At 35.8% G+C, this 25,697-nt stretch overlaps 2 protein-coding genes across 3 annotated transcripts in view; one reads left to right on the forward strand and one right to left on the reverse strand.

Moving 5' to 3' along the window:
- Window positions 1-1,399: 1,399 nt before the first annotated feature.
- Window positions 1,400-9,779, reverse strand: LOC137394596 (synaptic plasticity regulator PANTS-like). Its single transcript, XM_068081329.1, has 5 exons — window positions 9,716-9,779; window positions 8,736-8,823; window positions 8,358-8,403; window positions 5,751-5,869; window positions 1,400-2,426 (listed from the first exon to the last, which is right to left on the reverse strand). Exons 2-5 carry the CDS (start codon window positions 8,784-8,786, stop codon window positions 2,226-2,228), a joined length of 417 nt encoding a protein of 138 aa, XP_067937430.1. The 5' UTR covers window positions 8,787-8,823; window positions 9,716-9,779; the 3' UTR covers window positions 1,400-2,225.
- Window positions 9,780-10,087: 308 nt separating this feature from the next.
- Window positions 10,088-25,697, forward strand: part of LOC137393302 (receptor-type tyrosine-protein phosphatase N2-like) — a 79,397-nt gene continuing 63,787 nt past the window's right edge. Inside the window, exons 1-3 of one of the 2 annotated variants that reach the window (XM_068079789.1) lie at window positions 10,088-10,216; window positions 10,359-10,501; window positions 16,485-16,535. In XM_068079789.1, coding sequence (XP_067935890.1) covers window positions 10,423-10,501; window positions 16,485-16,535 — 130 coding nt within the window. In that variant the 5' untranslated portion in view covers window positions 10,088-10,216; window positions 10,359-10,422. The remainder of the gene's footprint in view (window positions 10,217-10,358; window positions 10,502-16,484; window positions 16,536-25,697) is intronic. The other variant, XM_068079790.1, reaches the window with a different exon arrangement.

Here is a 25,697-nt window from a genome sequence, read left to right on the forward strand (position 1 = left end):
TTCACTACACAAGTACTAGCTACTTGGTATATATAAAATTAATAAAACTCTTTTTAAATTGAATTTTCACCTGGTGTAAACGATTTAAATACAACATTTTAATAGTGAAATGCATGTAGTTTTTGTAAACAAAAGTGACACAAACAGCTCTAAAATACCGAAGTTATATATTCTAAGAATTTTGAGCTTGATTGATCATAATTATTATAAACATATTGCTTTGTACATGTATATTTTTACCATCTATTGAATAGTTCTTATTTTTTAATGTAATGTGTAATGAAACCGATAGCCGTCGCTCTACAAAGAAATACCGCAACTAAAAGAACACACGATCATACCTGCCAACTCTCACGCTTTGGGCGTGAGACTCACGCAATCACCCCAAAGAAAAAATGAAAATGCGTGAGATTTTTGCCCCAATTTCCACAATTTTATATATACTATCATTGATACATCAATTGCCCCAAAACCAAATCTCACGCATTGCCCTACTCTTGGGTTGGCAGGTCAGCACACGATAACACTTTCATTCTTATCGTTTCATTAATGTTAAGTTTTGTTTGTGTATTAGCTGTAGTATGTGAATTATATTTAAATTGTACTCATGAAATTATATTAATTACTGTATACATGCACATGTATATTCTTATATTGAGCTAACAAAACGTCATTGTTAACCGAACACGGACTATGGTCGACACGGCCTTTCGTTCGTTTCTCTGTGTCCGGGCAAGTTTTACCCGCGATTGGTAGTATATACGTAAAAGAGGCCCGAATTTTATGAAGGGCAGTTGGTGTTTAGACACGATACGATAAAATACAGACATTTTACTCGCAAGTCTAATTTATTAAATTGGATTATCCGAAGAGTAATTAGATACGACCCGGTATCTGTTTTAAGGACACAGAACCGAACTAAAAAATAACAGGGCCGTTGTCCGGACTACATGATTAGACTCAGTGGCCAACATAATCAGTAGCAACAGGTAGTAACGGACTGGGTATAACTTTAAAGGCAGTTGCCCGCAATCCATTACAATATATGGAGTTGTTGCTACCGCAAGAAACCATGTTTTAACAACCGTGCGCAGGCGCTCTAGTTCTATTTCCTGTCTCGAGTTTGGCAATAGTTAAGTCGAGACGAGACCGATACGAGACGAGACAGGTCGATACTCGAGACGTCTCGTGTCTCGTTCCACCTCTATACACCATAGAATAGTAGCAATATGCAGTTCCGAAGAGAAATTATACATGTCAACCATGAAGTGACTACACCAAGGATCACGAATCACAAACTCTACTTCCTGTAGGAAACCTGGTTCGCAGTACATATTGACAAATCAATCTTGTTGAATGGAGAGATTAATGAATGATAATCAGACTTGAGACACCAGACTTAGAAGTACACCCATGTTGCTAATTTATTGTATTCTTATAAATTAAAAATAGCTTTTAATGTTTAAGCAGCTTGCAATTAGAGTTCTGTTTTCAAAAGGTAAAACCATGTCTGTCTGGCCTGAGCATCTTTACCGTGTGAACGCTTTGACACCAGTCAAACATAGCGTTTAGGGTTTGTATTAGAAGCAGCAAAATATGAGCTCCTATAAAATGATGAACTTATACAAGATGTTAGCAGATTTTATCATAAAGTAATGCTATTTTTCTATCATTTGCAATCATATGTGTTGTTTGAGGTGACCTGACTGCCAGGATGTTTCAAGATTAAAATCAACAAAACTTGATCGCGGCTAAAACGCTCAGATCAATCAAAAGTGTAATTATGATGTTTACAGTTTCAAAGAGATCGACAGAAAGGAGACGCGTAACTCCGCAGCTAGAACGCAATAGCTGATATTAACTGTAGCAACTAGTGACCTCATTTCACATGTATTTTTCTTCTGAGCTTTTCAACCGTGATCAGGTTTTGTCAGCACAAATTACCTAAAACATCGAAAACAATCACAGATAGAAAATGCCGATACTTTCTGATAAAATCTACTACAATTTGTGTAAGTTCTTAAATCGAATCCATTTTTAAATCGAGCCGTCTTGTTGTCTCGTATCGCTGATACGAAGAACCTTGTCTGAATAGACAAAAAGTCTAATAGACAAAAAAAGAAAACTGCTATGACGATGCATCTTAACTCATCAATGAATTCATCCATCAATCTCAATCAATATATCTATAGCCTGAGCTCCAACAGCGATCCTTTGCCTAACTACTACTGCGACGATTTGCTTTTATTTGCTTGTTCATATAATACGAATCTATCGGCATGTTTGCTTTGCTTTAGCCTGAGATCATCAGGAAGTGGTTTGGTCCAATCTGTCGGAGGGTTAGACCGATACTCCCAAACTGTATTATTTGCAGCGGCCTCCAGCCGCCGTGCGCGCCTTCCTTTTTCATGTTCTATGATTCCGGTCTACAAAACAAAAGAAAAATGCAAATTAGTTACGACGAGTAGAGAAACCATGTGGTGGAGTTTACATCATTGATTACAACTAAACTTATTCTTTATCTACTATTGGATGACAGGAATATTTGACCTCGACAACATTTTAATACAAACAGAATATTTTTTGCAGAAGCCTCTATAAAAAACGAACAACTTTCTATGAGATCTTCCACAAAAGTGATAAAAGATATCACACAGCATTAATTGGAATGTACATAATGGTGTACAGTCTTTGTACAATAATCTACGGGGTCTATTCGCTATCCTGCCTCTGGATACTACAACATATTTGTAACTGTGTTAATATTAGAATGGTAGCAACCCGCAATAGGAAATCGTGCTAACTAAAGGAATGGCAGCCAAACTGATGCTTTGACATGAGAAGCTTCAGCTTGGAAACGCTGCCAAAGTAACCCAAGAGTAGAAGCTTTCAAGCACAAGCTTCCAGTCAAGCAATATTTGGTTAGGATAAATTCAGCTGAAGCTCGTGATCGATTGGACAATTGATTTTTAGCGAAAAAAGTCATTACTTTTCCACAAATGGTCGAGTTAATCATAATTTAGAATGCAATAGAGCAAATGTCTCGACAGGAACGAAGGAAGTAACAAGAACCAGATTAATTTTGCAGTTTGGTTTATACTTCATTCGCTTCGATTTAAATAAACTTGTGAAGGTTTGATTTGATTGCCGTATGGAGATCCTTAAGACTTGGTGCTCATTTAGAGCTGCATGAAATCATACAGTGAACTTCCATAAAGCTGTAGACAGCAAACCAGTAGTTAACCTGACAGCACAGGTTAACTGACAGCACCGGTTAACTGACAGCACCGGTTAACTGACAGCACCGGTTAACTGTTAGCACCAGTTAACTGACAGCACCGGTTAACTGACAGCGCCGGTTAACTGTCAGAACAGATTTTCTTGCATTTACAATAGCGGATAACATAACAGGTTGGCGTTTGAATAATATTTTCATGTAACTACGACCAGATGCCAAGCTTGATTAACATTTTTAAAGATGTAGTTGCGTCAAAAATGAAATTAGGACCCATAAAAGGCTAAAACATCAGCTACAATATGATGCCATTTTTGTCTTTGTAGACCAACCCTGTCCAGAGATATATGCGTTTGAATGAGGCCCTCTTTTAAAAAGCTCACGTTCCAGTGGGTGCCTATTTCGTGACGTCACAAGCAAGGTATCTGAAACGAAACCACGAGCAATAAATATGAGGTCGATTCGTTAGCCAATCATGCGTGCGAAATTTTTATATAGGCCGTAATAAATGTTATCACTCGTAAAACGCGTTGTCTGTGATCTCGAAGATTCTCCTAATTAGATCTCATTACTCGTTACTGATTCAACGCGTTTCAACAATTACTAAGTTACCCATAGTTTTAAAATGGCTTCAAGTTCGAGCGACCGCTACTCAGAGTTATCTGAGCAACTTTTAGTAAAAGCTTAGAGTAGACAGCCTATGGCCAAAGCTGACAGGCGTCAGCAGCGTTTTGCTGCAGAAGAAGACAGAATGGAGGTAAATTAACTTAGAGTCTTCTATACTTTAGTAAGTGTAATATTTTTTATAGTCATAAATACATATACTAATTAATAAAATGATAATTCTTTGCTATCTCCAATCATCGTTTCATAGCTTATCTGCCGTTTTACCTAGCTGTAATATTTTTTTCGAATTTTCTTTGGTAAATTAGAGTCATGATTACAAATTATTTTCACTCGTAGGAAGTGGGTAAAATCGATTGATCATTGCAAATCTTTAATTTCCAGAACCAAAGCTTCGAATCGTTGGCTTGGCGTACTTGTGCCTTTATTAAATGTTTATTCGTTTTTAAAATTACACTCGCAATCTATTTAACTCCCAATTTGGAAGCTGTCAATAGATACGCTTTAGAATGACATATTTATTGCATTTTTTTTACTGATTACAGAATGTTTATGTCGTCCCACCAGCCGAAGAAGCTTTGTCAGTGTGGAAACTGCCATAAAGTGGAAAGAGAGACTTGAATGCGTGCTGCATAAGCCATGATGTTTTGTTTGAGTTTGTTGCAGTAGATGAATTTGTCTTATTGTATCAGCTAATACTATGTGAGTGGCCACGACTTGATGAATATTTTTAATAAAAGTTTTATGCTGAGATGAAAATATTTTTGCTTGTAAAAATTATATAATAAAATAATATTGTTGAAGATAATGCAAAACATGATTTGCAGAATATTGTAGTGAATCGGATATGGTATATGGGTGTCCGCAGAACTGGAGAATGTGAGTTCAAATCCAGTTTGCAGCAGACTTCTCATTCTTAAAACTCTATCCCTGTCTATATTCTTTTCAAAGAGGTGGCTTGCTTATTTCACTTAGCTAGTATTCGGTAAGAATACTACTAGCAAGAAACGAGTACGTAGGCAATAGGTAATAGGCGACATAATGTGGGCGGGGCTTATGGGAGGCTGTATATCGTTTGTATGGGTAGATGCAGAACTGTGCTGATACAAAGACCGCGTTCTACAAAAGCGACTTGACAGAATTACCGTAGACCGGTAGAATTGGTAGTCGGTACCCAAATGTTTACACAACATTTGGAGAAAGTGAGTAGAACAAATTTTCAATTTTCGTTATTTGAGGCTTTTTAAACATTCATAATAATGCATCTGTAGCAGGATTTAAAATTTTATTCTAGCCAACATGAGCAAATACAAAATAAGATATATGCCAATAGAGCCGCGTAAGACTAGACTTTTATCGCAAATAGCCGATGTGAATACGAGAGATAGAGACAGGTTGCCAAACGCGTGACATCATTTTTGGCGAGGCTGGGCACGTTTTTGTGGCCTGAGCGTTTTTACGGCGATCAGATTTTTTCGGTTTTAATCTTCAAATATTTTGGCAATGCGATCGCGTAACACAACAAACAACATATCAACTGATAGAGAAAAAAAAATGCTTTCTTTTAAGATCAACTTAAATTTTGACGCAACTACATCTTTATGTCGTGAAAGTAGACAGAAAGATTGACAATCTTTGCAAAATATCGAATGGAAATGGCTGCGACACTATATATTTATATTAAATCGAGTTTTTAACTAAACTGTCCAAAACATGTCCATTCAAAATTGTTATTCATGAAAGCAGTGCATGTAATGATCGTTATTCATGAAAGCAGTGCGTGTAATGATCATTATTCATGAAAGCAGTGCGCGTAATGATCGTTATTCATGAAAGCAATGCGTGTAATGATCGTTATTCATGAAAGCAGTGCATGTAATGATAGGCTTACTAAATGTTTAGAATCTCCAGACTTTAAATATTTCTCGCAAGACTTCCAATCATCATACCATTTCTGGCAGTCCAATTTTCTTCCATAGACATAGTTTTGGTGAAATCTTGCTGTCACACCTAGCGAGTGTCAAAGTATTATAACAATTAACAGCAAACCATACTTTAGTTTTATACTGCTAGACATATGTGATGGAGGTAGCATGAGACCAAACATCTTCATTTTTGCCGAGCCTTATGTTGGAAGTTACTTTAGGGCTATCGCTCTTCTTTGAAGTATCTACCCTTATTTACTGTGCATCATCAAATATTTGGTTATTTGTACCAAATACAATGACTCTGTACTTTCTTTACTGTTATTACTACGTGTCAAAATACTGCTACCACCAAACCAAACATCAACTACATTGTATAAATCTACCATGTTCCATGACCATAGTTCCCATCGCTACCTATTAACTATACGTATAGTTGATAGGTCTATGTCTAGGTCTATGTCGCTACCAAGATGTGAAGCTAATCATTTTACATTCTCTGTTTATAGGCTGTTTTGCATTCAGCTTACCAGGAGCCTATCAAAGTATCAGAATCTCAGAGGGAGCCCCTTCGCTTCATTGCGTCAAAAATTGTTGTATGTCGGAGTGCAAATTCCGGTTTATTTTTGAGTTCATAAACTGGTGATAACGATGAGTATTTGGAGTAGCACATACAATACATACACCTAGCCTTAAAATAAATATATTATATTGAGATACACAAAAAACTAATAATAAAAAATGAATTTTACTTAAAAAATAAAACCTTATTATAATGAGAGCCATGCAAACAAGAAAAAAACATTGCATCACACAGGCATCAAACTGGCATATTTGTTTTCCTCGTGAAGAGCGTACACTACTATCTGCACCACTTAACTACCTGCACCACACATAAGAATAATCGTTTACATATTTATTACCTTATACACATGCTGTATAACGTAAGGAAGTGTTAGACACATGCTGTATAACGTAAGGTAGTGTTAGACACATGCCCTATAACGTAAGGTAGTGTTAGACACATGCTGTATAACGTAAGGTAGTGTTAGACACATGCTGTATAACGTAAGGTAGTGTTATACACATGCTGTATAACGTAAGGTAGTGTTAGACACATGCTGTATAACGTAAGGTAGTGTTAGACACATGCTGTATAACGTAAGGTAGTGTTATACACATGCTGTACAACGTAAGGTAGTGTTAGACATATGCTGTATAACGTAAGGTAGTGTTAGACATATGCTGTATAACGTAAGGAAGTGTTAGACACATGCTGTATAACGTAAGGTAGTGTTAGACACATGCCCTATAACGTAAGGTAGTGTTAGACACATGCCCTATAACGTAAGGTAGTGTTATACACATGCTGTATAACGTAAGGTAGTGTTAGACACATGCTGTATAACGTAAGGTAGTGTTAGACACATGCTGTATAACGTAAGGTAGTGTTATACACATGCTGTATAACGTAAGGTAGTGTTATACACATGCTGTATAACGTAAGGTAGTGTTAGACACATGCTGTATAACGTAAGGTAGTGTTAGACACATGCTGTATAACGTAAGGTAGTGTTAGACACATGCTGTATAACGTAAGGTAGTGTTATACACATGCTGTATAACGTAAGGTAGTGTTAGACATATGCTGTATAACGTAAGGTAGTGTTATACACATGCTGTATAACGTAAGGTAGTGTTAGACACATGCTGTATAACGTAAGGTAGTGTTAGACACATGCTGTATAATGTAAGGTAGTGTTATACACATGCTGTATAACGTAAGGTAGTGTTAGACACATGCTGTATAACGTAAGGTAGTGTTAGACACATGCTGTATAACGTAAAGTAGTGTTATACACATGCTCTATAACGTAAGGTAGTGTTAGACACATGCTGTATAACTTCCTGTAACTTAGGATGAAGTTTAGGCTAACTTAGCTTATATAGTTTTATATATCTTTCTATCTCTTACATCTTGGTTTGATATTTTTTCAGTGTCTTTATTTTCACTCATAAAACTGTTTCAATAAATTTGAACATCCTGCTTTAAACTCTTTGGGTATAGAACCCAACGATGAATTGCGGGTTGGAAAATGTATATGCTGAGGTGATGGCACATAGAGGTTTGACTGTAGATTTATTTATTTAGTAGCCAATATGCATCTGACTAATTCATCGTTAAGAGAATCGTTCTTATTAATCTTCTACTCATATTTCACACGGATTGATAAAATGTCCGAGTCATCATCAGTTCTTCTATTTAGAATGGGCTGGAGATGAACTGAAGATGGACCATACTCAAATGCTCCTTACTCAATACTTATTAAACCAATAAAATGCTCGACTCCAAAGGTCATAAAGGGCAAGAAGTCAACTGTGCAATTTGGCAAAATATTTGTGATGCTAATGAAAAGTCCAGATTTGTAAAAAGTACACTATAGCAGTATTCTGCTTTATGTGTATAAAGCCAATATAAGACATTAAATGTAATATTAATGAGTATACATTCTTTAATATAACATTTAGCATGAACAATAAGGTTTATATATATATCATGTATGTCCACTTACTACTGCACTCCTTGTATTCCTCCTCATAGACGGTGCATGGTCTCACCTGCAACAAATAGCCAAATAAATGGTATTCTAGATGAATCTGCAGAAAAATAACTCTTATGAAGCTAATGATTTCATGCGATAAAATTCAATGAAGAAGATATGAACAAAATAATTCACGAGCAACATTTAAAACTTTTTAAGAGTGAAATAACTTCAAGCAACAAGCCACTAAAACCAAAAGTAAACCAACACAAAAGCTTCCATAACATAAAACGTGAATAACTAACAAATGACCGCAAAAATATTAGTGACATAGAAGAACGCCAAAACGATTGATAAGATATAGCTTCAATCCAAGCCAGTCAATATCAAACAAGGAAGTCTGCATACCATCCATGTGTGATCTAAAGACACTTTCTCCTGCTTGCTTTCTGACATCATTCATCAAAATAGCGAATGGTTACTGATTGTTCAGAAGCTGTAGGTAAATAATGGCTTTATGACGTTTCACACAATCAGTATGTTAATCTCTTAGTAAAAGATATAATTTGAAACCACCAAAGCAATGATATGGGTTATGTAAATTTGTTATATCACAGCGTGTATTATCAAGCTATATGATCTTTTCTATTGTCAATCAACTTTGACTATCATTCAGACTTGGTTTGTGTCAACTTTGGTAAGTCTAAAGAACAATTGTGTTCTTTTTTTACAAAACATTCCAAACCACTGCCTAATCTGCAGTAGTTAGCTATAAAAGCACAGTAAGCTGTTAAGTGTCGTAAGCAGATCCCAAAACATAACTATATCTACTCAAAGCGTGATGCTTTTTCATTGGTAGGCAAAATTGGTGCCATTTATCAAAAAATAAATAAAAATTCAGTTTTGGGCACGTTTCAGCCTCATTAAACACTATCAGAGAAATCAGTTACAAGTTTTTAGTATATTTTACAAACACGTACAAACTACAGTATTACAAATTTTGCTACGATAAACTTAAAACACTTCTTTTTATCCGACGTCATAAGTTTTTTATCGCAAACTTTAGCTTGTGTAGAGGCAGTAAAGCCACTGAGGATAGAGGAGAGATTTGCCAAACACCCAAAAACCATCACAAACGTTCATCACAGCGTAAGTATAAATTCGTAATAATCAATTCTATATAGTGGTCAATTGTCAAAACACGTCTAACAAATATCATGGAAAAGCACCTCAATAAGCCAAAACAGAAAGCCAATCAAACGAAACAGAATATCACACCCGCAAACTGATGATAGCAAAGATATACTTGTTTAGACAATGTAGTAAGTTACAATATTATATCAATCGTAAAAAGTTCAAATTAAATTGATAAGGCAAAGCAAAATCACCGGCAAAAACTACAAGCTGAATTTTTCTACCGCAGAGCCGTATAGTTTCACATGCGAAGCTATACGGCTACGGTCTACCGAAGTTTCTCATCAACTAACCAACATCTGGATCAACAATCTGTTGTATGGATCTTCACTATTTTACAATCTAAGAAAATCAAATGTGGTGAAGATATCGTTGTATTGTTTGCGCACATGGTTCCGGTATAATAAAGCTTTTGACTGATAGCCTGTGTTTCAATACCTAACGCGTGTTTTTTATCACTACATATATTTATCCCTTAGGTTATATGAGGGCCTGATCATAACTAAAATCTGACGGCATAACTCTGGAGCGAAGGTTTACTCTTCAGCAACTGTAACATAAATAGGCCCGTGTAATGTAATGATCGTTTACTTGATTACAACTGAGATACTACCCCAATTGAAAAGCCTGGCGAGGAACCCACACGCCGAACATGAATAGACACTGAACGACAGTATTATAGAAATGGTATACTGGTGTGTATCAATCATTTTTGCGTAATTCGTAATATTTTCGGATTCTTGTTATGTGAAATGTTTTTTCAATACGTGAACATGATTTTATATTTTTCACATGGAATGGCATGTTTTAAAATGTACATTTAACAATGTTTTGTAGGTTAAATAATTAAATTAGCTAGACTGAAAAGTAAACTACCTACGAAGAAGACTATCTGGATATAATGGATAGGAATTTTCAAGTGTTATGCTTGCTAATCCTTATTACTTCTTTCGACATGGTTCCTTCTCAAACTATATATGGTAAGTGAATGGTTTTCATACAAAGTGAAAACAGCTCTGTGGAATTTCTTTTTCAGTTTTCAAATATGACTCCCTGTAATCAATGATATATATAATCAATGCTGTAATTACCGCTAGCTAGAAGAAAAATATATAAGTACTAATTTTTAGACCTCCATTGAAAGCTTTTGTGGTGGGAAGTCTATAAAAAATATATCTATGAAAAGTAATAAAATTTTTGAATTAAAATTTTCATTTTAAGGAAGTAGCCTACTATTCTTTAGGAATGAGAGTTGCTGCAGTCCCGTGTCAATATAATCACCTTCCCATTGGTTGATCTGGGTTTTTGAATTTGTTCCTGCTTTTTAATTTTAGTTTGTAAATTTTTCTTTCAATGAATAAAATGTTGTAGGATTTTTAGACTTGTATTTTATTGGCTCAGTTAAACTATCCTTTCAAACTGCTATATTGCATTACAAAATCGTACGGTAATTGTTATCTATCACATCCTGCTCATACCTATCACATTAGCTCTAAACTCATTCTTTTCAATCAACTAGATTCTAGAACAAGCTATAGTAATATCTTACCTATTAGGCCCTATATGTACTGTAGTTTGTGAGATTATTTGCCCTTGATGCAGGGGTTGGCCCGAGATCTGTTTAGGTCGCCCTTTTGTAACAAGTAGCCTCTGTTATATGGCTAGACTGAGTATTAAATACCTCTCACGAGGTCAGCTAATTTTGTAACGTTTGAAACCCTAATCACATGTAGCGCACTGGATATTTTTTTCAGAATAGAATATCCATTGATAATTTTTACGATGTATTTAGTAGAACTATTTACTTGTATTACTGTAAAATCTCTAATTGAATGCCATGGCACTTTATTTTTCTACCCTTTCTCTCTAGAGGGGGGCAATTAAAGATGGCGTTCAAATAGAGGCTGGCGGTCTGTTTTTCAAATGGCTCATCAGAATTTTGGGCAGATAAATGGAGGCTTTACGGGCTAACCGAATGTTGCCTATATTTTGCCTTGTTCTGCTGGAGTGACGTTAAACGTTTTGGGGCAATAAATGTGCTAACTTAGCTCTAACTCGTCGAAGATCTTTGTAATATATAATATATATTAATACAATATGCATTGGGAAGCCGAGAGACATCTCTACCAGTTGTTATCTATTGTTTGCAATTAATCTGCGATGATATTATAGCCTGTGCCTTGCCTTGCAATTTGTTAAAGCTTTCAATTTTTTATTTCGTTATAAATTTTAAGGCATATTTTTATTTTACATCTGGATTTCACAATGTTAAATAAAATTTCATTGCACTCACTGATATATTTGCTACAGTTTGCAGCTAAAACTAGCTTGTTCTGCGTAATAGAAGTGGAGTTATTAGCATCGATTCATTGTAAGCCGTGTTGAGATAACCACAAGGATGCTATTAAATAATATGCTAAAAATCTGCAAATTTATAAGTTATATAATGATAATCTATCAAATGCTACAAATATAAATATTCATGAACAAGCGACGTAAACAAACCATACTTATATTACATGCGGAAATAAAAGTTAACGTTTTTAAAACATAAATATTTGTAGGCCTATTGTTTGCTTGGATAGCTGTGTTCTGATTGTTGCTTTCGATGGAACGAACGTCTTCTTGTTGTGCAGTACCTACCACAATGTCATCTGACCTCAACTCTTCTTCTGCACTGCTGAACTAGTCAATATTAGCGTACAAACAAATCTTTGGTCGAGCAAAACTTTTTCCGCTTAGCATTAAGCACAACTGCTACGTATAAAGGTTTTGCTCGCTAAACGTAACCTTTGTACCATCGTAAATGTAAACCCTTTTTATATACAGTACATGTAATCGAAATATCTAGACCGCGTTAAACATGGAACTACTATTAACAGCTATTAGGCAGTTGTTAATGATTTCTATGGTGTTACTTTCAAAATTTTAACCAAAATAAAATGAAAAGCTTTGGAATTGGACACCGAGAGAATTAATTGTTATTGATGTAATCTATTTATTATTAATATGATTGTGTGGACACTTTTTCACTGATCATTTGATATTATGGGTTCGTAAAGATCAAATAATGTCAAAGTGGCAGTCAAATGGAGGCGGGGTTCAAATAGAGGTGGAGTTCAATTAGGGGTTTTACCATGTCTCCATTTTATGTTCAATGTTATCACCTGGGCTTAATTTCTGGGTTTTTTAGTGACTCTGCATGACAGTCTCCTATGTTGATTGGCTATAATAGTTAGTGTTAAGTAGTTTTTAAGAATCTTTTGAAACAAATTGCATGAAAATCAACACTATGTAAAAAATTAAGTTATGTGCATTATGCATTACTGAATTTAGTAAAGTGGAAACTGAAATAAACTATGTAGCTGGAACCTACTTACATTGTTAGCAATGAATTACTGTCAACTTAATGTCAAGCTTTGTCAACAGCATATGTATCAGCTCTCATATTGAGTATTTGCTAGCTTTATCGCCATTTAAATAACATTTTATGCAAAATTATTATCCAGCATTTTTTTGTAAGATTATTTATGCTAAAGCATATTTTACGCTTCTCAGGAATATTTTTCCACTAAGAATGGTTCACATAGTTTTGATATTGTTCCAGAGTTGAATTCGCCTGAAGCCGTGCCTTATTCTCTAATAGGCCTACTACCCAGTCGACTATCATTTTAGCATCTTCTATTGTCATTCGTAGATCTGTTCTCATTTCTATATCTGTTCTCAGCTCTACTTCAGTATATTTATTCTTGTCTGCAACCACTTTAGTTGTATGTTGCAATAACCTGTTGAAATGTCAATAACCAGTAATAAATGTTAGAAACATTGAATTCACTGTTTAAATATGCACAAAAACCAAGAATGTCTGAAGCTCCAGGTGTTTGTTGCAATGCAGATTACAGATTTCTTACAGATTTACATGCGATGTTTTCATAGACATCTAAGGGTTGGGCTTGCCAAAGGCTTTTGTAAAGATTTTAATCGAATCGACAAGAGATTCATCCAATTGCGCTGTTCGGGTCTAAACATGCATTCCAAAATTATGGGACGTCTGTAAGAGATATTGATTTTAACCAACACAGTTGCTAATGTCACACCACACAGCATCGCTTTTCCCTTGAGACGGTAGGCAGAAATATGTTTGTTCCGTAACCATATATCGCATCAGCAAATATTGAATGATGACATTTGCTGCCACCTAATGGCAGCCAGGTAGTATCGCACAGTTTCTCTGTATACCACATGGGAACCATCATTACATGAGTTAGGGACATCCAGAAAATACAATTTCAAGAGTTTACTATTATGGCCTTTACAAAATGCTTTCTTTGTAAGGCTCAATGTTTTTCTATTGCGCTTTATTCACGAAGCCAGCTGTAGAGTAGTAAATTTTATGAACAAATATTGAAAGGCTTTCTTTCAAGCGTGACAGAGTCTGTAAGGGCTGGCGTAATGCTAGCGCGTCAATATCCATCTCTTCACAGCCGTCTGATATTGCTGACTGATTACATATGACGCACGCACTATATCTAATTGTATTATCTTCAGTAGGTATTTTTAACGGCCAGCACGCAATGAAATCATATCCGCTCTGACTGATCTTTTACCACGCCACATTCGCTTGCTAGTACAGTAGTTTGAATCTACTAAAACTTGAAACAGTGTAACACAACCTTTGGTCAGATTATTTGTTGTTATTTTAAAAGTTGGTATTGCTGTCGCATATTAGCTTTGTTGAAGCTCTTAAACTATTAGCTGTGAGTTTGATAGAGTTTATGTTGAAAGGTTATAGTCACTGGCTGACCTGTATTAAGTCTATCCGGTCAAAGATCGATCAAGAACGGTTTCAAGTAAAGTTTTCGTGATTGTCAGCTGATCATCGATACATTTTAATCTGTTCTATGACGCTTCAGTCATAGAAGTTACTCACCGAGTTCACTAGAGTTGATCTTGCAAAAATGAAAAAAGTCATGACATTTGTCAGCTGATACTTGGTGATAGAACCTTTTGTATTCACAATATTTGTCAGCTGGTAAACGGCGATAGAACCTCCCTTAATCAGCTCCGATTATTGCTGGAACCGTAATCATATTATATTGGCCACGCGTTTCTGTCACAAGGTTGACATCATAGATTGCCAACTCTCTAAACATTTGCTAAATATAAATAGCAAATGTTAGTATAATACATAAACTCTCTAAATATTTTGCTCTTCTAGTTTCTCATTTTATAATTAATAAGAACATCGAGTTATGTGAAATTTTTCATCACCATCTTTTATACTATATGACTTTGGCAACCTTTATAGAGATATTTCAAAGAATATTTTTTAAGAATAAATTTTTTTTCAAAGTTTTGTTATAGCAATTTTGTTAGTTCGATTCTGATTGATCATTTTGGCAATGTATCCACTGAACATCTGATGTACATATGGTCAATGTATCCACTGAACATCTGATGTACATATGGTCAGACATCTTTTAGAAAAGCTTGCAATTTTGCAAGTAGCCTACATACATATGACTTCAGCCAGGTTCATTATCTAAGAAATCATTTCTAAGATATGAAGATTGAAATGTCTATACACTTTACAATTTGATAAGAGCAAAAGGCATGTAGAAATAATAAATTAATACATAAATATAGTAACAACACAGACGTTATACTGATTATCTTGTTGTTACCAAAGGTCTTACAAATAATTGAAGTTTTCATGTTTTAACTTTCTGCATAGTTTTGTATCATGCATTTGGTTTACTGTAGAAAGCGACTTCTTTTGAATATTCATCAATGCTTTTTCTGTTTTGGACGTAATAATACAAGTTACAATTACAATAGAATATTTGCTGAGAAATATGATAGTTTTGATGTGCCAAACCAATATAAAAACTTTGGATGTTGAAATTTGGTTGTACATTAAGCGCCCCACTCGGTTTTTTGTGAGAGCTATGGTCAGTTCTTACTATAATCGCTCTACCGCGATCGGAAAGCTGTAACAGCGTGGGATTGGCTTAGCTTGTGGTGAGAATTTCATTGTCTTTCGCTTTATTTGATTTGCTACCAATAAGAGGCTGATAACAAACATTACAAGAATTTTACAATAGTAATTACAGGTGATAAATCCTTCAAGCCTGAGGAGCTGAAGCCTTCAGAGTCTAACAAAATAGTTGCCGTAGCGACACGCTTGCGGGTTGTGAAGGTATAATTCAAAGAACCTTAAGACATAACAGACATATAACTCCAGACTCGCTGTATACATTAATTTATCGATAAACGCTGATTCTGTTAGGCCGACTAAATACATTCAACGTCTTAACAAGGTCTTACATACTAAAAATAATGAGCCGAATTCTTTGTGGATGTATGCTAGGTGGAGATAGGTCCAGATTTATGACACTGTCATAGTCTGTGAGCTTATTGATATATGGTGATATGGTTAGAGGGCCGGCTGCCTGAATATCATTACTGTAACACATGTGTGAAAGAAAAACATTTGTACAGCTCTTTAGGCATATTACATCTATACGCATGTATTCTATTTACGAAGTTGGTATCAACCCTACAGGCTACGCACCCTCCTTCATAAATATCAACACATTCCCATGTTCATGTTTGGTTATAACATTTTAGATATATTTTGTTATGGTTGCGCTTTTGTTATGGTTATGTTGACTGTTTCCCAAATTGTGAAAACCTCGGATTTGGCTCCAATAAGGTTTCCATCTAGGTTGGTTACCTGTAATCAGTTTTTTGGATACATTTCTGAATTCTTTTGCAAATAAATAAGCAGATTATAGTGTAGATTTATCTTTTAATTATATGAAACTAACTTGTTGGAAAGTTTCCAAATATTTTTATGACAAGATTTTAACTATTGTTGGCCCAAATATGTAATGCAAGTTATTATGTGTGTAAAGAAAGGTTCGGCATTCTTTTATGATGTTTGTATATTGAATATTTCAGGCTGCCGTTATAGTCCGAACCTGTGCAACGAGTTTGAATCGTGTGAAGAAGGTGAGTTTTAACAGCGTTCTAATCCTATTGGCTGGTTACCAGGTATAGCTGACATTTGTTAAATGACTGCGTACTTTGTAATGAACTACTCATGGTGTTGAGGATTTGCCAAAAAATGCTTTTCCTTTTCCATGCAATTCTCGTTGGTTAGGCTAGTCATTCCCTAGCCTGAGTTCTCATTATTAAGGTAAAGGTATGGGATGTTCTATTCCCTAGCCCAAGTTTGTTTTCAGGTTGAATTATTGTTCTTCCTTTGATTATCAGCCCGATTCTTATTTTTTATGTTTCAACAAGTATAAAAATCCAAATGCGGCCCGTGGTCAATTTTCATCTAGCCTGCAGCCTCCGTCATAAAAGCAATAACGTCTGGCTTGCCTGTAGAATTAACCCTTTGAACCCTAACGGTTGTTTTGCAGCATTGCGTAGGGTGTGTCAGAATCTCTAACGGTCAGAATTCCTCAATCACATGGCTTTGTTTACAAAAACTGTTTTTAAGTAACAGCACAAACCAATCAAATTAATTATTGCACAGGATGTTTGACCAGAAATTTCACTTCCATTTGTAACAGTTTTCAAATATCCTTACATACCTTTTTTCAAATTTTATAAGAACGATATCGCAAAATAATCGATACGACTCGTTTGTTGGTAGGTCATACATGTAAATGATTGTGATGCAAATAAAGAATTTTATGATTCTAACTATAATTTTCCAATATATTTTGAGTCATGAAATGATGAACATGTGCTCAATGGATATGATGCTACTGTAAATGTTTGCACGAGTTTTTTATAATCGTTTGAACTTTTATAGTTCTAGTCCAAATAATGGTAAAGTACTGTTTTTTTCTATTTGCTGTGGGTTGCCTGACTTTTTACTAGTGTTTCACCAAATATCATTGTATTATGAGGACGTTTATTTATATTTAATAAAAGTTTAAAAGCTTCGGATCATTGGACAGATTGCCTCGGGTTACGACATCACTGACAAAAACTGAATAATGACAAGTTTCCGGAGATTCAAGAGTTTGGGTAAGAAAATGCTAAGCTGGTTTGGGTTGACCTATATGTGTGAGAAGACATTCTTGGTTATGAACTTAAATAATAGTCACACGAGGACACAGCTATCGAACTCTCACTTACAAGACATCTTGTGCATCAATGCTATACTGCCATTGAGCCAGACCTTTGATATGCATGTTTCAAATGAACCTAAAACACATGCTTAAGATAGCTGAAATTAAAATAAAAAAGCAAATACGAAACACAGATTGGCTCAGTGAAATCTATTTAAATTAATTGCTGTTATATGTAAAAAAAACGTCCGCCAAGGTTTGCCCCCTTAAATTTTTAACACACCAAATCTGGCACCCTTTGCAAAAAAGTTTGGACACCCCTGATATAAGGGCTTTTACATTTTGATGTTAACTAAAATTTATTGATATGCACTGTTTCACTGGCGTGCACGATTCACAAATTTGAGCTAATCTGCAAGTTAACAACATCACGGAAACGGCATAAATCTGCAAGCTAAGTGAGTTTTGTGATGCGCAAAACTTTGTCGAATCCATCATGCTTGCGAATAATGGAAACAGCACCCGCGAATGATGCGCATTAAAATACCGCCTCAGCTATTCAGTTTTAAACAGTTTCAATACTTCCGTCGTTTTTTCTCTATCGAGTTTCAAGCATTTCCGTCGCTAACACGTGCGTCGCAAATTATTAACTTATAGCGTTGGATTCCTTACCTTTTTTCAACAAGGTGCCGGAGTCAATCCACATCATGTGAGTGTTCATAGAAACACTTAATACGCATGGTAACGCAATGTGTGCACAACTCCAAATCCGCATGATGCGCTTCATGCGTGTCTCATGGTAACTTAGTGATAAAATAGCAAACCATAATAAAATTAATGATCAGAAAATCATTTGTAAAAATAATTATAAATAAGCAGAACTGATACGACTAAATAAGACATGTTTAAAGATGAGCTCACAAAGTTTTAATAGATATTATCAGAAAGTATCAGTATTTTTCTGTCATTTGTGATTGTTTTTAATGTTTGAGGTAGTCTGACTGCCAGGATGTTGCAAGATTAAAACTGACAAAACTTGATCGCAGAAAACGCTCAGATCAAGCGAATGTGCGATTATGACGCCTATAGTTGCAAAGGGATCGACAGAATAGAGACGCATTACTCTGCAACTTGGACGCAATAGTCGATATCAACTATAGCAATGATAGTAACTAGTGATGTCCTGTCGACGCGTATTTTTCTTCTGAGCGTTTTAACAGCAATTTAGTTTTGTTGATTTTAATCTTGAAACATCGTGGCAGTCGGTTAACCTCTGACATCAAAATAATTGCAGATGATAGAGAAATACCAATACTTTCATACCGATACTTTCTGTAGGTTCATCGTTAACTGCTGGTTGCGAGTCGATTGACGACAAAGAATTACTTCTACTGATGATGGTTTGCAACTATCAGTTCCAAACGGTTTGATTTTTGGTCGAGTGTTTTTATTAGCTGGTGATTTGAGGCTGTAACACTCATTTATTATTATGTGAATGTTTTATATAGCAATAAACAACTCGGGTGTTGATTCCACTTCCACTCCTGTGATCGGCAAGCATCGACCACCATACACCATGCATACTGTAGGTAGTTTTACAATAACTAGGTGGCTAATCTAATAGCTGATAAACTAGATGGTCATCGTTGATTCTCCATTTCATAACCTAGTATCTATAAAACATACAGTAGTACACTGAAACTCGGATAACTCAAGCTTTATGGGACCGATCAAAAGTGTTCAAGTTATCAGAGTGTTCAAGTTATCAGAGCAGTGTCGCAAGTTAATGTATTTATCAGTAGACACATGTACATATACAAACTACATATAAATCAAAAGCATAGATGGCTTGTTGCAAATTAAAGGGCCTCTCATGTACAGTTTAAAAAAAATTTTATCAAAAAGTATAGATACATTTTTCTCTCACTTGAGATTTGTTTGTTGTTTTAGGTGAAGTGACTGCCAAGCTTTTCTCAGGTTATAATTCGCAAAACTAGATCGCGGTTAAAATGCTAAGAAAGGACATCTTTTTCTCCTGAGCGTTTTAACCAAGATCAATTTTACCGATTTTACTTTAAGTTTGTTCGAAAGTTACCTAGCTGTTCCTTGCTTCTGAAGGGCCATCGCAAGGCGGATGTTTGGTAAAATTTAGTTTCTTGTAAACCTATAGAAAAGTTGTTAATGAAAATATTTTGCCGATGATGGTAATAACGACACCTATGAACTACTAAAAGTTGATGTTTATCTCTATGGCTTGGAATAAAGTGATATTCGAAAGTGATAACAACCGTTTCGGTAGCCGTTGGGCAAAAACTGTTTGAGTAATTGATGTTAAGTTTGAGTTATCTAAAGCAATTCATCATTGCGTGGGAGTGGACCAAACAAATCTGTTTGAGTTAACCGTGTGTTCGAGTTAACCGTGTGTTCGAGTTAACCGTGTGTTCGAGCTATACGAAGGCAAGTTATCCGAAAGTGACTGTAGTTTGTAAATGGGCTCATCCGACAAATGCTTCCGAATTCCATTTTGTGGTGTACAAGTGAACAGACCCGGTATAATGCCAGCACCTGTGTAAAACTCTAACAAATCTTTACTGGAAGACAGCTGGGGATATGATGTTCATTAGCTGCAAAAGTGTTCCTGTCTACAATTTGATTAATTTATGGAGAAAATCAATAGAGGAAGTGTGCTTGAGAATGCTCCATCGGCACAAATTAGCAGATGAGTGCTTTCTTGCTGACTTCAGCTGTCGGCATTGGCTGGGTGGGGCATGCGTGGCTTGACTATTACACAGTACGCTATAGTAAACAGCTCCATGTCATATACTACAGTCTTACCATCCTTCTGTTTCCATGACACAGTACACTATAGTAAACAGTTCCATGTCATATACTACAGTCCTATCATCCTTCTGTTTCCATGACACAGTACGCTATATAGTAAACAGTTCCATGTCATATACTACAGTCTTACCATCACTCTGTTTCCATGACACAGTACGCTATAGTAAACAGTTCCATGTCATATACTACCTTCTTACCATCACTCTGTTACCACGACACAGTACGCTATAGTAAACAGTTCCATGTCATATACTACCATCTTACCATCACTCTGTTACCATGACACAGTACGCTATAGTAAACAGTTCCATGTCATATACTACAGTCTTACCATCACTCTGTTACCATGACACAGTACGCTATAGTAAACAGCTCCATGTCGTATACTACAGTCTTACCATCACTCTGTTACCATGACACAGTATGCTATAGTAAACAGTTCCATGTCATATACTACAGTCTTACCATCACTCTGTTACCATGACACAGTACGCTATAGTAAACAGTTCCATGTCGTATACTACAGTCTTACCATCACTCTGTTACCATGACACAGTACGCTATAGTAAACGGTTCCATGTCATATGCTACAGTCTTACCATCACTCTGTTACCATGACACAGTACGCTATAGTAAACAGCTCCATGTCATATACTACAGTCTTACCATCACTCTGTTACCATGACACAGTACGCTATAGTAAACAGTTCCATGTCATATACTACAGTCTTACCATCACTCTGTTACCATGACACAGTACGCTATAGTAAACAGTTCCATGTCATATGCTACAGTCCTATCATCCTTCTGTTTCCATGACACAGTACGCTATATAGTAAACAGTTCCATGTCATATACTACAGTCCTATCATCCTTCTGTTTCCATGACACAGTACGCTATATAGTAAACAGTTCCATGTCATATACTACAGTCTTACCATCACTCTGTTTCCATGACACAGTTAATTCGCATCTTTTCGTCATCCCCAAGATGGAAACGGCGGGAACCCACAAGGTCGAGGGAGTTTTGCAACAAAAAATTTTTTATAGTATTTTTAAGGCATACGAAAAATGGCAATGGCACTTGCAATCAATGTGCAAGAAAATGCCGCGCAAGTTATTCCATTTTTCACACTTTAGTCGTTCTTATTTCGGTTTGAGCTGTAGCGTAGAACATAAGTGTGCTGCATAGATTTCTGGCATAGACTTTCTTATTTTTTTAACAGAAAGCCCGCGTTACTCCGCAACATGCCAATGTTTACCGAAATACCTATCACATGGTAACTCAAGGTGCACAAAATGCCAAATCTCTATCATCTGCACAATGAATCGCGGTGTATATCTTTAACAATGTCGTCTGTTTAACTACAGTCAAGCCCCTACACGTCATGTCAAATCATATGTAGAGGCATCTGAAGTAGATCTGTTTGTTTATATATAAAGACTACAGCTGTAATGTAAGACTATGACTGTTTACTGTTCCACCAGTGCGTAGGATCATTAAGTTTTCATAGGATGATGTTGTATTGAAGACTCGTTTACTTGACTCATAGAAATCCATCGGTACATTGAACAATCGTCTGTCAACATGCTGCAGGCTCTTGATATATTATTCTCATTTATTGTGTCACGAAATCACAGCTTCCTAGTTCTTTGTGGGACCCGCACCGATTAAAGATGCAAGAATAAAATAAACTCAAGCAGGAAACATTAAAACAGTTTATGCTGATTATATAGATTTGCTTCTCCGTCGAAATAGCCCAAGTTTAACAATGCCCCATTTACATTCGAATCATTTTCCTATGATTTTTACTGATACTTGGATTTATGTTGATAACATTTACATAAGAAAATTTGTCACAGCGATAAGTAGCTGCTTATCTAACAGCAGTAATAACCATTTGTTCTAATTAGTTATCGTATTTTGCGTACTGAATTTTTGCCACAACTTTCAACCCAATTGTTGATTACTGGAATATAATAACGAATGAGCCAATCACAGCGCATTAAGTTACTTTGTCACTTCTGTCGGCAACATTGAATGTGTTTTTGTTTGTTGTCGCTGGATACACAAGGTTCCGAGCATGGCCAGTGATTAAGGCTACTCGCTCTGTTCTTACAGGATAATATGAATGAATATTTTGCATGAATGGCCTCTCGTTAGTAGTAGTACTTAGTTCTTATCGTGTGATTGGCGGTTCACCAGTTTACAAAAGGCTCTAATTGCCTGTGCATGTGTGACTGTGACGAGGTGATTGCCTCGTTCTTTATGGACGTCTCATGGTGAATGTAACCTTTAATCAGAATGTTACTTTCATTGTGTCTCCATAAGTCATTGCCATCTGTATGCCATCTGTATTCCATCTGTATGCCATGGCGAGCATCCTTACCAATTTTCCTATTCAGATAAGGTATTATCAAGATATTTTTGAAAATCATTACAAATCAAGATATTTTTGTCCAAGTCATTACAAAGTGTTTATTTACTACATCTCTCTGTCTCTGAAGGATTTACTAGCGTCGCATTGTCATTTTACTACCAATCAGTTGTGTATTTCCCTAGCAATTCCATTTTTTCTGTTTGCCTTTTTACTTTGGACAGCGTAAGGTATTTTTGTATCCGAACATAGAATAGATATTATTGCTTCTAATTTTACATTTGCAAGATACGCATGAGATAAAAATGCATCATAACCGTGCAATGTTTCCAGTTTTTTGTTTAGGAAATATTCAACCATTTAAACAGGCAGCAAAATAGTGGTGCCCCCTTTGGTCCAACTCATTGCGTACCATGAGCCACATTATACGTCTTGGCAGTGTTCGCATATGGCCAAAAGCCGCATAATGCGTCTTGGCACAATGTTTGTGCATGACCAAGATTTGCGTGTGCTTCGTGCAAAACTATTCTGATTAGTGAGAATTAACTAATTACCTCGCCCATTAGCCCATCATGTCTGTACTCAACAAAAGGACAGTCATCCGCTCCGTTGAACCAATAGAAAACATTTACAGTCTACCCTGAGCTGAGTTTCACTTTGCAGAAAAGTTTATTTATTATTCCAATATCTTTTTTGTCATTACCAGTAGCCATTACAGCTACCAAGGCTTCACAAATTGCAAATCTATGGTTTTTTGATGATTATTTAATGAGTAGTAATAGTGCCGGTGATGATTTTATTGCTAAGAATAATGTTAATAATAATGCTGTAAGCTATAATTATCCTTCGTTTTTTTTGTGACTTCATTTTATTGTTGTCGGCCATTTTTATAGACATTTTTATCTTTAAAAACAAGAAGCTTTTGCAATGATCTTTTGAAAACGATGCTTTTGTTTGCAATTTTTTTATTATAGTATCAAAACACCTAAAAGAACTAGTAAATAAAAGAAAAATGATCGTTTTCTACAAATATGACGGCTTTTTCGTGAATGAGCGCATGTGCAAACGACTTGATGACGTAAAAAAACGATGGATAGCGATAGGTCTTCCGACATAAATCATGCTTAAGTTGTTCGTCCCGGAAGTAGGGGAAAGGGCCGAAAAAGTGTGAGAGCTCACTCTCATAATAATAATAAAGTACTATAATAAGCTAAATAAGCGGATAGGATCTAAGTCAGGCCTGATTAGTAGATGTTCTAAATTTTTACCCAGAAGTTTTATGAAAATAATATACAAAGAATTTATTAACTCAAAAGTTAGTTACTGTCTGGAGTCATGTGGAAATGCTCCAGTTTTTTATGTAAAAAAATGCTAATATCACAAAAACATCAAATACGCATAATATTTAATAAATTACTACTGACTTCATCTTGGTCCCTGTTTGTTCAGCTGTCTGTGTTGCCTGTTGATTACTACTGACTTCATCTCGGTCCCTGTTTGTTCAGCTGTCTGTGTTGCCTGTTGATAAACTTTACCAGTATAAAAAAATTTAATAGCTCATTCAAAATTTTATTCAAGTGATTATGAAACCTAGAAAGATTCACATTATAATACTAGATTTTTAGAAACCAATCTACTTTTACCATTATTTTATACTGCTTCAGGTAAAAAAACAATCGAATACAGAGCACCATCACAATGGAACCGTCTTCCAATAGACATACGCAAAACCTCTGCATTTATTAGTTTTAGAGTTAATGTTAAAAGCCATTTGTTAAACCTAGATTAATTCTGACCTGCTGTTTGAGTTTGCCAATTCCTGTGGGCCCAGGCTTTAACTAGCTGCAGTGCTATGGCACATGTCGGCCTCATCATGCCTTAACAAGTAGGAACTAAGCTTTCATTGATTTTGTTTAACTTAATCAATATATAACTTATCTTCATTTTGCTTAATGTTATATTTCTACTAATTGATGAAATAAAATACACACACACCACACACGCACACACCCCACACACACACCCCACACACACACCCCACACACACACCCCACACACACACACCCCACACACACACTCATAGAGCTTACACCACACACACATACACCACACACTCACCCCACATATCACATACACACACCGCATGCACACACGCCACACACGCACACACCCCCCACACACACACCCCACACACACATCACGCACACCCCACACACACCCCACACACACACACACTCCACACACACACATAGCACATACCCCACACACACACACCACAACACCTTTTTAGATTATCTTATGGCATCAACTGTCGTAACTTTTTATGCTGATTAATTTGCTGTTAATGCCTTTTTCAAAGACGGGTGTGGTTCAAAAGCTATGGCAACTTCTATGAGCCAAATATTGTGTCTTACTGACATTTGACCATTTAATTTTAGACATTTTTTAATAAAAAGTTTAACACTAAATTTCATGTTCAAAAATCCATCTTCAATGAATTGTAGTAAATTCAGATTCACAAAAACCATCACAAATGGAAATTTAGTAATATGACATATACATGTATATGATTCATTTATCACATGGTAAGATACTTGCAGTAATCCTAATTGACATGAAATGGATCAAACACAAAGGCCCATTCTTCACCCTCTAAATGGTCATCATAAGGACCCTCTTCAGGAATAATGTCATGTACTAATGGTGATGGGGTGTCTTATCCTCTTCTCATAATATATCATCATCTTTACCATCCATAGCATTGGTAGTCTCAAAAGTTCTTCACCCTCTGACATACTGTAGGTGAAGATGTAGCGCACATAGTTGAGGTGACAGTGTAAGTGTGGTGACCCGATGCCACCCATTCA

The sequence above is a fragment of the Watersipora subatra genome, chromosome 4, assembly GCF_963576615.1.
Source record: "Watersipora subatra chromosome 4, tzWatSuba1.1, whole genome shotgun sequence".
In the NCBI taxonomy this organism is placed as follows: Eukaryota; Metazoa; Bryozoa; class Gymnolaemata; order Cheilostomatida; family Watersiporidae; genus Watersipora; species Watersipora subatra.

Bases quoted from the DNA above. Each gene is read 5' to 3' on its own strand.
- LOC137394596 (XM_068081329.1), bottom strand. From the start codon at position 8,786: ATGATGTCAGAAAGCAAGCAGGAGAAAGTGTCTTTAGATCACACATGG. The intron at 8,404-8,735 runs GTATGCAGACTT...TATTTGTTGCAG, and splicing joins CTTTAGATCACACATGGATG to GTGAGACCATGCACCGTCTA. The intron at 2,427-5,750 runs GTAAGCCTATCA...TTTGTTTTGTAG, and splicing joins CTGGAGATTCTAAACATTTA to ACCGGAATCATAGAACATGA.